General features: G+C 46.9%; 1 protein-coding gene across 6 annotated transcripts in view; it reads right to left on the bottom strand.

The window, feature by feature from the left end:
* Positions 1–13,295, bottom strand: part of Nrp2 (neuropilin 2) — a 115,376-nt gene that overhangs the window by 87,107 nt on the left and 14,974 nt on the right. For all 6 annotated transcript variants that reach the window (NM_001077403.1, NM_010939.2, NM_001077404.1 and 3 more), the window contains exon 2: positions 12,479–12,656. In NM_001077403.1, coding sequence (NP_001070871.1) covers positions 12,479–12,656 — 178 coding nt within the window. The remainder of the gene's footprint in view (positions 1–12,478; positions 12,657–13,295) is intronic.

The following is a 13,295-nucleotide window of genomic DNA, read 5'->3' as shown; positions in this document are numbered from 1 at the left end:
TTGTGTTCAGATGGAATAACGCATTAATTTCTGTAAGTGCAGTATTTTTATAAGCGTGTGTACACCCGAATGTGAACATATGGCCTGTTGAGTGAGAAAATAGGATCCAGTGTATTTATAAGAGCTTCAAGTACCAGCCACATATTCTAAAGTCCACAAATTTCCAATATGGTTCATGCAGGAGTTTCAGTGTAATCGTGCACTGAAATGTTGTGTCATCTTCCCATGCAGACATATTTTTCTAAGGAAGGGCTCTGTGACAAAGCCCACCTGAAATTATTATTACATAGATCAATGTCCAAGAGAGCGCAATGAACTCTGGGAAGGAAGCTTTGCAGACAGAGCCAGTTAGTCCGAGGCATTAGCTACTAGTGAAACCACAGATGAGACACCTACGCTCTCAGTTCTTCATCTATAAAATGGGAACAATAATACCCTACCCTTGGAGCTGGTTAGAAAGACTGGAAAAGTACAGTGAGCCCCAACACAGGGCCAGATGCCTTGGAGAGGGTTATTTTTATTATAGCCACCGTGCTAACATAACACAATGGTGAGAGATGAGCTGCATACCTGTACGTACACACACATACACCAGAGCGTCTTGAAGACAGAAGACATGAAAAACCTCACTACAGTCCTGGTGCTGCCAACCTTGCGGGTAGATTTCCACAAATCTACCTCTTATATAAATCCATGTAGTTGAGTTGTTGAGATGTATTTCACTCTTGAAGTTCTGAGCCTGGGATCTGGGTCCAGGGTGCCAGGGATGGGTTCAAAGCCACTTATCTTCCACCTACTGGGTTTTGTTTGCTTGTTTTTGAATAGGATCTCATATCTCAGGTTGAATGTTCTGTGTAAGCAAGAATGGCCTTAAACTATTGATCTGTTTGCTTCTGTCTCCTAAGTGAAGGGATTACAGGTGTGTTCCACCATGTCCAGTTTGTATAGCAATGGGAAGTGAACCCAGAGGCTTTGAACGAACATCTACCAGTTGGGCTATATCTTCAGTCAGAAAGGCTATCTGTCTGTGTATGTATGTATGTATGTATGTATGTATGTATGTATGTATCTATCTAATCTATCATCTATCTACTTATCTATCCATCATCTGTCTATCTATCCATCATTTTTCTGTCTGTCTGTCTATCTATCTATCATCATCTAGCTACTTATCTATCCATCATCTATCTATCTATCTATCTATCTATCTATCTATCTATCTATCTATCTTTAAGTGGTGTTGGGCTTAAAACCAGGGACTGAACACTGGAACACCCCACTACCACTGACTGAGAGCTGTAGTCCTCGTTTGCTGTGTCTGGAGCAGTGAGGTACTCATCTTCTTGCCAGTCTGTTGAACTGAGGCTCACAATTAGCTCAGGACATGGGTTGACACACAGTCAGTCCTCAGTGAGCAGATGTTGTCCCCACAGCTATTATTGTCATTATTATTCATCTATCTCTAAAGCCTCAGCGGGTCTACCACTCAAGGGTTGTTTGTGTGTCTGCACTAGGGCCCAGTGCCTTTTCCACAGCAGCTGTGTGCAGTTGCGCTTTCTTCCTTCATTTCTTCAAGCCACAAATCTCTGATGTTTGCAGCTTTTCGTCTGCAGTCCCCTCCCAGCCAGGGTCACCACGCTCGTTAGGAGGGAGGAAATCTGACCACCCAGCAAAGGAAGTATGCACAGAGAATAACCCAAAACAAACTGGAGGAGTTATTCTACAAAACCTTGAAGGCAAGAAAGTGGAAACTGCAAATACCATCTATTTATAATCGCTGCTTGTTTTTCCACAGATGCCCCGGGATGATGTAGGGGCCTCAGAACCTCATTGTTCCCTGGGTCGCAGGCTGCCAAGAACCCTCTCTACGTGAGGAAGGAGGCTGCTCCTGACACAGTGTCTGATAAGTCTTCTGTGGGTCACTTTCAGAAAATGAAGGGCACACAACAAAGCCACTGGTGCCCCTGCCCTGCCCTGCCCTCAAGTTGCACACTACTCCCCACACTGCCCTGGCTTCCCAGCAAGGTACATTCCTGAAGCCGCAGAGCCTCAGATCTGTACCAGCGGGTACTCCGGAGGCTATCTGGATAGAAAACACTTGCTTATGTAAGGGGTGTTTTTTTTTTTTTTTTTTTTTTTTTTTTTTTTGCCACTGGTGAAGTTGAAGGCTTGGGACTGGCTCTTTTCAGCATGACCGTCAGCTTCTTTTTATGACTATAGAATCCTCATTCTTTAGCTTCAACTTCAAGAGCCCCTTGCAAGCGTTCCGTAATGACGCCGGAGTACTAAGTCGGTAACAAGGGCCCATAGACCACTCTCTCCTCACTGGCAGCAGTAACAGCAACTCAAACTCTGATGGTGAAAGTGAAACCTGATAGAGCTAAGACTTGCTAAGTTGTCTCATGCTGGCCGGGGTCTATCATGCTGTCCTGCCTTGGTTTGCCTCACCTTCTAAATGGGCACGGAGCTCATCTCTTCACCTCTTGGGACCAACTAGGGGCATAAGGTAACTGATAGCCATCCTAAGCCCCTGGTGTGCTGCCAGCATCCCTCCACTTGGCTGAGATGACAGCTCCCTCTGGGAAGGAGCTCACTACCTCTGCCTCCCGAAGGAGCCAATTGTAAGAGAGAAATAAAAGCCTCCCCATCTGTCCGAAAAATGGAAGCCTGCTGGGAGAAGCTTGCCAGGCGCCAGGGAGTCAGTCATCAGGTCAAAGTTCATCTGAGTTTCTGGGGATAGGATCCCCATCATTTTACTATTCCCCTAGCCTCTGTCACAAGGCCTGGAAGACACAGGACCTGTCTGAAAAATGTGCTACGAGGAATTCCAGGACAGAGGCACTTTGGGAGCAGGTGGCAGATGTGGCAGTCAGAGTTTGGATCCTGTTCTCTTGGCGTTTTAAGTTACAGAGAGCTCCAGGGGCAAACTGTCACTACTGTCTGGTAAGCACCGGGCTGTGGAAATAACAGTTCCACACTAAGGTCCAAGCAGGAAGGGGCTGTAGCCACGCCAGGGTGGAGATTCTGAATGTGGCCCTTGGTGGCCAGTCAGCTGGAACTGTTTCCTCCTCTCAAAGTGCCACTTGGATGCTGTGTCCCGATATACATCCTGAAACACTGTGGTGGCTCTCAGAGCAAAGCCAGACCCGGTCAGGAATGCAAGTCACAGCCCTGGCCTCGCTGCACAGTGGAAATGCATGTGTTAAAATACCCCGTTTGCTGGGCACGGAAGTAGCACCCAGGAATATAGGGTGCTGTTAGGCTGAGTCTTAGTGGACCATGAGGGAATATGTCTAGAAAGTGCACACGCTTCTATAAGAAGAGAGGCAGGTTGCAGGAAGTCTCCAAGGTAGCCGGAAACAGTCTGGGTTGAACCGTACTTAAAGGACTTATTTCTCTGGAAGCCGTAAGCAGGTCACTTGTGGTGTGTATGGATCAGCTGGCTGGCTGGTCACCATATTGTGATGACCACACACATACACATACCACATACATACCACACCACACACACACACACACCACACATATGTGGGGACCCCATAGCATGGAGAAGACATTAGTGCTGGTGATGAAGTCTAAGAGCCACGTGTGGAAAAGAGGCTTGCTGAGAAGGGTACAATAGTGAAGACGCCCCAGAAGAGAAGTCTATACCCCAGCATTTAACCTACAGCCTGCCCTGGGGTTGGATGGAGTCATGTATCTGGCAGGACCAAATAATAATAATAATAATAATAATAATAATAATAACAATAATAATACTTTCTTACCCTCCCACAGTTCTCAGAGGATGACACACAGATAAATCACTTTGAACTTTCAGATGAAAGGTGTTCCATAAACCCCAGGTCTCATCAACTGTAATTGTTAGAGTAATTATTTTAATGATGATAATGGGAGAAAGGGGGTGGGGCAGGAAGAAACCTCCTACCTCAAGACAAAGAAAAACTCTCCCATTCAAACCTGTGCCATGTTTTTTTTTTTTTTTTTTTTTTTTTTTTTCTGGTCCTAGGCTGTCTCCATCCCTTTCAAACAGCCAGTTCCTGGGCTGAAATATTATTTATTGCTTTCTTTTCCAATAAAACAATTATTTGTTCCATGGTTCTCCCTCTCACCCCCTCTCCACTGTGTCTGGCTTGGCCCTGACAGCTCAGCTATGAACTGTTTACACGTCTCGCTCACCCGCCCAGAATCTGGTTCAGCTCCATTGACACTAAAGGCAGGGGCATTCTCTGTGTGTGAGGAATCAATTACTTCCGCTGACACTCCATTACTGGCCTTCACATCTTAGGATTCCAGATGGAGAGAAAAGGTAGTAGTGGTGGGGACCCAAAGAGGGTGGTGAGTGTATTTGTATATGTGTGTGTGTGTTGGTGGTGTGTGTTGTTGTATGCATATGTGTTTGTGTGTGGTGTACGGTCTGTGTGTGTGTGCGGTATGTGTATGGTGTATGCCTGTGTGTGCCTCTGGTATGTGTGGTGTGTGTATGTGTGTGTGGTATGTATATGAGTGTATGATATGTGTTGGTTTGTGTATGTGTGTGTGGTATGTGTGGTGTACTGTTTGTATCTGTATGTGGTGCGCATGTATATATGGTGTATACCTGTGTGTACGTGTGGTATGTGTATGTGTGTGTGGTATGGTATGTGTAGTGTGGTGTGTGTGTGTTTATATGTAGTATGTGGTATATGTAGTGTTTGTGTGTAGTATGTGGTGTGTGTGGTTTGGTGGGTGTGTGTGTTTGTGTGTGTGTGTGTGTGTGTGTGTGTGTGTGTGTGTGTGTGTGTGTGTAGGAGTCCAGGGGACTCAGGGGCAGGGGCAGACTAAGACTATTTACAGAATCAGGCCTCTAGCTTGTCCTTTAAGACATAGAAAGGCTTCTCTTTCCTTGACTGCCTTGCTGGCATCCACAAGTGACCTCGTGGAAGGAAGAGGTGAAGCAAGGCTATAAACGGAGCAAAGGAATGGCTCGTGGGATTCTAAAGAAACCTGTGCTGGACAGCAGGTGACTGCTCTCAACGCATTGAAGCAGGCATGGAGAGGCAGCTGAGGGCCATCTGGCTTCCAATCCAGGCCTCCTGAAGTCCAGGTGTGCTCTCTCAAAGCCTCAGTATTTCCTTCTGGTCAGTGGGAATACTGGTGCTGAGCCCACAGCTTGCTATGGGCGATGGCTGTAGATAATGTCTGCCGCCTTTGAGAACACATGGGTGTTTGCTATTGTCTAACTGATGATCTTCCCCCACAAACACACAGCTCTGTGTGTTTGTGGCCTCTGATATGCAGAGCTGGAAACTTCCTACAACAGTCCACGATGCTTGCCTACACAGCCACGAGAAAGGCCTTACAAAACTGTGTGCTTTTTCTTTTACCATGTGGTCCTCTTGAACCCAAGCCAAACCTGGGTCTATTTCTTTCTTCTTTTCCTTAGTTTCTTGAAATTTAATTTTGACCCAGCTAACTTTTTTTTTTTAGGGATTTTCCTTCTAGGAAGAAAAATTTTTTTGATTATGTAAATTGAATACAGGCATCTATTCTGCAATCAACTGGGATGGGTTGTGAGCCAAAAGGTCTCATAATGAAGGGCGATTATGAGGGTTTTGGGTTTTTTTCCTAAAAGACAAGGGCTGTATGTGTGTGATAATTTACCTAGGCATGAATGGGGAAAATGGAATTAAGTTATCTCTTAAGTATCTCTCGTCAGGGTCTAAATCTCCTCACCAATAAGACAGACAACAAAGAGTTCGGATTTTTTTCTACAGGCCTCATGACTACAGGGAAACACAAATCCCTCTGTAGAAAAGACTAATGTCTTGACATGTTATCTCCCCTTCTAGGCTTTATCCCTCCACACCTTTATCTATCTCACAGTCCCTCAGAATTTCTTAAGACAGCCTGCCGGTGTAATTAGATGGGAGAATTACACAGAGTTACATGGGGCGAGATGCTGGCCCTCTGGGATCTCCAGGCTTCAAGAAGGTGCCAGGGTTGAGAAGCAGAGCAAGGGGGATCATGTAGGATAAAATCTCAAGTGATTTTCTCAATCAGGAGATAAAACACATTGTTAAGAAAGACAGCCACAGTGAAGCTCGCTTGCACGGAGAACGTTTGCGATTGCAACATCGAATATTTAAAAACAAACAGCCAAAAATAACTGTTGTCCCAACTGCTCTTTAACCTTGGAAAGAGGAGGAGAAGAATCTGTGGGCTGTTGTTCCCCTCTTCTTGGGTGAGCTGACATTGCTGGGCAGAGGGAGTCCTTGGTCAAGGTTGCAGAGGGCAGGTCAGCTGGCAGCTGGGTTCTGGCTAATGCGGCCGGTCCTACTATTGCACCAACTCCCAGAGGTGGGTCTGTTTCTGTCATTAGGAGGGTTGTTGCAATACAGAAAAATACTAATGCTCACCCGATCCTTGGAGAATGGGGATATTTCTGTGGTGGGCAGGCAGTAAATCTGTCCCAATGTCATGAGTAATCAACCCAAGGGTCCCTCTTCCTGAGCCAGCACATGGCATCCTCTTATACCACAGAGACTGGCTCTGTTTCGACTTCAGGGGTTCCCAGCTGAAGCCACACCTCCAATTGGGTAATTTGATTTCCCAGAGAAAAGAAAAGGGATCTAGGGTCTGGACAGGAGTGAACTGACGAGGACTTAATCCAGATTGTAACCTGGACTGTGCCAGAACAAACCACACTCTCCATTATCCTAAGGACATCTGGACATAGGGATCTAGGCAGAAGAGACATTACAACCGCGGGGAGGGCGGGGCCGTAGACTCCCCATAATCCCAGCCTTTCCTGCTTCCTGCTCTGGGTCCCCCTCCTGAGGAGGTGGGGGAAGTGGCCTGGCCAGGAAATAGAGTTAAGTAACATGTCAGGCACCTTTTTTTTTTTTTTTTTTTTTTTTTTTGCCAGGAAGAGGGTTTGTAGCAAAAGTCACAAGGACAGCCTTCCTTCTCTTGCCCCTGCCCTGACAGCACTCACAGGAAAGGAAATGAAGGTCAGCCATGTTTATGACTGTACTTCCCAGAGCTAGCGACAGTCCTCTCTTCAGAGTGCCACCCTTGCACATTCCCTCTTGCTGACTGACTCCTCTAGGGTCAGTATAGGCAGCTCCTCTTCCAGGGAGCCTCCCCGGGTCTTCCAGCCTAAGCTGGACCTGGGTACTGTGGACTCAGATAACAGTCTCCCATCAAGTCACAGTGGGGACATGCAGTGTGAGGGAGGGGGAGGCAGACAGCATGAGATTAAAGAAGGGCAGACTGGAAAGTAGGGCTCAAATCCTTACCCAGGCCCTTCAGAGGACAGGACCTGAGGGTCACTTGCTTAAGCCGTCTGAGAGCACGATTCTTCATTTGTGTGTGTCGGAGGAGCTATTTCATATGCTTTCCTGTCTATTGAGACAAAGACAGAAAATTGCCAACCCACTGCCAGGCTCAGACGTACTGTGCCAGCTGGGACAGTTTGACCTCACCACCTCCTACTCTGGAGTCCCAAAATCTATCAGGTCAAAGGGTACAATTTACTAACCCCATGTATTTCCAAAACTGGCCATCAAGTTTGGCAATAATAGGTGCTTTTAAGCACTTCCTGGGCACAGAGTGAACGGCCTATGGCCATTTGGCTGGTGACAGACCCAAGTCTGAGTAGTTAGTGACATGTATAGCCCAGATCCCATCATCTTTGTCCTTCCTTTGTAATCTCAGATGGAAGAATGGGGAAACCCTGACCTGCCCACTTTCCAACACAATTTATACCACAGTTCATATCACGGATGCCTTGGTGCAATCGGTGACAAGACATCAATAAAAGAAGTATGTGCACACACCTGCTGAGTTCTCTCGCAGGCTCGTTTCTGCAGTTCATAGTCTGGGTATGGGGTCTGTGCCATTGGAGAGCGTGAGATCATCACACTGGAACAGACAGTGTGATTGAGGTGGCTTGGAGCAGGAGCCAATAAAGGGCAAGGAGACAAACCCTGGGGAAACATGGGTAGAGAAGGAGGTACAGCCCATGCCACGGGAGCTCAGGGAGACTTCATACGGGTGGAAGAGCTATGTTTGGTTGCTGGGAATGTTGGCTGTTTGCTGAGCACAGGGAAGCGCTGACTGCTCGTCATGAAGGGACCAGCTTACTGAGGTCTGGTTTCTTGCCCCTGCTTAGCCTCATGGTTAATTTATCAACCCAGGATCTTCTAAGATTTAGAGGGACCCTCTGTGGTAAGTAAACACAAGCACATTTTGTTTAGCTAGGACAGTTGGCAAGAGGCCCATACCCATATCCAGAATGTAGGGGACTGAGAGGATCAGAAGAAACAGGAGTCTAAACCAACGCTGAGAACTATGGGTGCTGTGTTACGCTCAGTCGGGGTGAGAGTCAATCTCCAGGCAGTCCTTACTCTGTCGTGGCCTTGGCTGAACGAAGCAAGTAAGAAATGGTAGCCTTGAATTTACACGGACTTAGGGTTGAAATCTTGAACCCCAGGACCTAATCTTTGGCATAGACAGCAAAGATCTTCTACGGCAAAATTGATACATATGAAAAATAAAGGCAAGTCAGAAGAGGGAGGCTGTATGAGGAAGGATACTCATAAGAATTGAAAGCAAGAAGTACGAGGAGAAAATAGTCTCGAGTTTCCCATGACAGAGGCATTTAACGAGCTTGCTAACTTACTGTGGTAACACAAACTAGACACAGCAAAGTACTTGTTATCATGGTTTGGGGGACTTAAGATGTTTAAAAGCTCAACAAAAATTCAAATGTAGACTGAGGAGATGGCTCTGCGGCGAGCCCAGTTCACAGCACAGCCATTCAAAAGCTCACAACTGCTTGTTAGCTGTGGCTTCAGGGGAATCTGGCGCCCTCTTCTGGGCTTTGCCGGTACTGCATTCAAGTGCATCCATCCTCAAGAGCCAATCAGATCCAAAGAGGACATTGATCGGCCTTCATCGTGCACGAAGGAGTGAAGTCTAGAATTACCATCCTAAATCATCAAGAACAAAAAATGACTCTCCTCAACGTTTGTTGGTTTTGTTTAAGAAAACATGGAAGTGAGGCTTTAAAATGTTCAGGACTTCCACGGAGGGACTCTGCCCGGAGAGATTGTTCCTCAATGGGCTTCACTTTGACAGGAATGAGGTAGTTTTGTTCTGAATCTACGTAGACTTACTTGTGAGGTGGCCTAAGAAATGTATGTTCACAACTTCCTAGTTTTCAAATTTCCCCAAGATATTTTCAAGATACCTATCTGCTACATACTTGTTCTTTCTAGGAACTAGGTCTTGATTTTAGTTACCTTTGATTGGACCTCTACAATGGGTGTGTGTGTGTGTGTGTGTGTGTGTGTGTGTGTGTGTAAGCACATGCACACCAAGCCTGCTTGAAGACTGGTGAGTAAGTTGTATAGGACAGCATGTTGGTGAATGTTTTTAAGAGTTCATACAGTTCACAGTTTAGAAGTGGAAAAATACCCAGTCTTGTGTGTATGTTTCTAAAACCATAACGCTGAACCCTCTGGCTGATGACTCAAGCGAATGGCTTCTCTCTGTCTGCCAAGGCAGCAGCCTCCTGGTATCTTCTGCTCCCAGGGGGATGAAGTGACTTCTTTCTGTTTGCCCAGACAGCCCTGAGTCCTGTCTTTCTGTCCCTTGACACAGGTAGCTGTCAATGCCACAACGGCCTTTGCTTCTGCCTGTAGCTGCTCCCCAGTCCCCAGGACAGCATGCTGGTGCTTAGGGGTTGGTTCCCTGTGGATAGCCCAAGGGAGGAGGCAGGCAAAGCTAAGAGAAAGGGTGGCTTCGGATTGCACTGGCACAGAACGGCTGACGCTTGTGAGTGAAATTTTCCAAGCAGACAGCAAGATTCAGTGGAACAAAATGAACAAGCGGTGGTCAGGAAAAGATCTGTCTGGGGGTTGCCTTGACCTTCTGGAATGGAGACTTTAAGGTACAGAGAGGAAAAGGCTTAGGTACCACAGACCAGAATAATCTTCCCTATAAGGGCCCTGGTCTTAGGTCAGAGGGCCATTTTTTTTGTAGTTCATTTCATGCAGAGAAAGCAGAAGAGACAACTCGGGCAGGCATGTAGGCTGTACCCTTTCATTTCCTCTTTCTTCTCCAAGCTATTGCTCACTCAGAGATGGGCAGCAGAGGCAATTTTCTGTTGGGAGAGGTACCTGCTTCATAAACTTTGAGGTAAAACAATTGAGCATGTCCCCAAAATGCGAAGAAAGAGGGGACGGATTTCCTTTGATAGCAAATGCTATTTAAAAAAAAATGCAGCGTGGAAAAGAAGGAGTCAAAAAGAGTGTAAGAACAAGAAAAACCTTCCAGGATTTAATGAGATGAAGTGTTCCTTTCTCAAGAAAGTAAATCGGGCAAGCCCCTTGTTCTGCATGCAAATGAGGGCAAGTGGGACCAGATACGGCCTTCTAAATATAAAAATTAATGAGAGAGACAGAGGATGGGGTGTGGGGGAGCGGTGGCGGGGTGGGTGAGGACCGAGAGCGAGGGTAAGTGGGCCTAGAGGAGCCTTGCAGACAATTTGACACTAGGGGGAAATAGATTCCAGAAAGATTTTCTTTCTGACCTCTGTGACCTTTTAGGCTGCAGCCAGCAGCAAGGATGAGGCATGTGGAGAAAAACAGGAAGCTAGTTAGGAAGGCCTGAGAAGCCGGGAAGAGAGCCTGTAACTTGCCTGTTTCCTCTCTTCAGACTCCAGCAAAGGTGAGGTATGAGTCCTTCTGCTCCACACCAAGTTCTGCAGCCCTGTGGGTTGGATCCCGGGGCTGCAGAGTGCGTCCCTAGCCTTTTACTCTACACAATATATCTGGGGCTTTGCTCATTGCTGTCTGAATCCAACCTTCTAAAAAGCAAGGCCCCTTTCCCCTGTCATAGTGAATATCCATAAAATGGCCTCTTAGCAATTTCCCCTCGAGATTGCACTGGGATCAGCAGAACCGAATTTGGCCCTCTGTCCGGAGAGGTGCTTAGTCAAGTTCCTCTGAGCCCGCTCTCAAGCACTCTGTGCATTATGTCTCAGTTGATGCCAAAGACGCTGGGACCCAAAAGTCCTTTTACAGAGCTGCTCAAACCCAAATTCTTTGTCAGCTTTGCTGCTGGGGAAGTGGAATCCTGGGATGCTGAGTCAATGTGTCCAGTGTGTCTGTGTAAGACAGACAAAGGAGGAACTGATGTGCTATGTCATCCAGGCAGCCAAGACTGGTCCTGGAATTAGAAACCCCATCCTGTGACTCTTAGTCACATGTGGCATCCATCCGGGAAACTCTTTGGTTTTCAGCACAGACTACCTCCTGTTAGAAGGAAACCATTCTGTAGGTGCAAAGTGGTCCTGAGAGTATAATAAGGACAGCAGCTTGCCAGGCCTCGGGGTCTAGTACTAGTTACAGAGGAGCCTTGAGTCCGTCAGAGGAAGCACTGGCCTGGACTGAAGCCTGCTCTACATTAGGGGCCAGGAGTGTCACCTGCTCTCTTATACCTGTCCCACCAGCTGTCTCCTTATTAATTATCCAGGACTCCCAACTCCTTGGTCACAGGAATGCTCGGAGTGTTTAGGTGTCGTGTGGATACTGAACAGTCACCAGAACGTATGGTACAAAGACCAAAACTGCCAGTGCCATAGTCTTTTATGAACACTTTCACTTTTGATTCATGAGGCAAGCACACAGGACAGAGGTCTAGAGACTACTCAGCCAGCCTGTTTTCCCGAGTGCGCACAGCATCTTACGAGCATTTCTCTGACTGTCTGCATCTCCAAGGTGGCTGAACAGATGTCCTGTTATAAGACCAGCTGAGGCCATCTTGAGTAACTGACTTAACCTCTCTGTGTTTTAGTGTCCTCTTGTCAAAATGAAGATCATGATGGCACCAGCTTCCCAGGGCTACAGCAAGAACTGAGTGGCTTAATTGTAAAGCAATTAGAACTGTTTGTAGAAGGAATCTATACCTGCATCTTTGAGAGTAACCTGTGCAGCATGGACATCAAGAATCAATTGGAGTCTTAACCCATCCTTCACCAACTCTGTATTTTTAACTCTGCAATGAGCAGCGCCTTTGGAAAGCAATAAGCCAATCCCTATTGCTGGATATATTTGAGGACCCAGCTACCATTTTATTAGGGAAGCTTGTAGGGTTCCTGATAAGGCAGCAATCAAAATGGGGGAGCCCTCCAAAGGAAGCTAAGTCACAGATACAAGAAGCGGGGTTTGTAGTCTGCTTCTTGCCCCAATGGAAACTCTTTCCACTGCCAACTTCTACAGACAGGGTACCACTGTTTTCTGTACCTCATTCCAAAAGATTCTTTACAATACCACAGAATCAAATCCACCCTACCTCTCCTAGAAGCTAATGCCATGTTTAAGTGGCCCTCTGTGGCTAGGGCCCACAACTGCCCTTCAGTGAGAGAAAGGACAGAATATCAGAGCAGTGGCCCTGTGTGTGCGTCCCCAGTCAGCAGGGCTGTGCTTACTTGCAGTCGTGTTTCTCGATTTCAAAGTGAGGGTTGAAGTTGAGAACAATCTTCTGGTTGGGTTCGGGGGCGTAGACAATCCACTCACAGTTCTGGTGGGAGGGATAGTCCTGGGGGTAGCCTGGGGAAGTGATGTAGCCAGCATCTTTGGAATTCAGCCGACCTCCGCAGGGTGGATCTGGAAGTGAGAACACCACCAAAGAACTTCAGAGATAGCCTTCCCTCTACAACTCCTCCCTCCCAGTAGCTGATTACAACTGTTTGAGAACCTTTTATGGCAACCCAGGAGACTATTTCAACTCTCCTCTCCTCCTACTCCCCCTCCCAAGACAGAGACATCCACACAAACACGCACACACACACACATAGAAACACAGACACACACACACATAGGCACACACAGAATCACAAACATAGACACACACAGGCACATAGATACAGATACACACACACACTCCAGAAAATGATCATAAATGGTTCCATTCTATGGCTAGAGATTATGAAAACAAGAGTGCACACTTAAGACTCCTCCCTGCCTTTTCCTGTCTCCCTTTCTTGGCCCATCTTCCTCTCTTCCTTCAAGCCTCCCATCTCTATCATTGTCTCATAAATCCTTCGTTTTAGTTGGTGTCTCTCAGCCCAGCATAGTCAGCCAGCAGCCGGGCTCCAGGAACTGACAATCGTGGTTTTGTGGTACAACCCCATGAGCAAGCCTGGCAACAATTATGAGAGGTGCAAAGACGCACTTTCAGCTTTGGGCCAGAACAGGCCCTAGAGGGTGATTTCAGCTTATTTTTAAAGAAACTCCCCCCAAAAC

The sequence above is a fragment of the Mus musculus genome, chromosome 1 (assembly GCF_000001635.26).
Source record: "Mus musculus strain C57BL/6J chromosome 1, GRCm38.p6 C57BL/6J".
NCBI classification, from domain to species: domain Eukaryota; kingdom Metazoa; phylum Chordata; class Mammalia; order Rodentia; family Muridae; genus Mus; species Mus musculus.
This window is presented reverse-complemented; position numbering and strand designations above follow the sequence as displayed.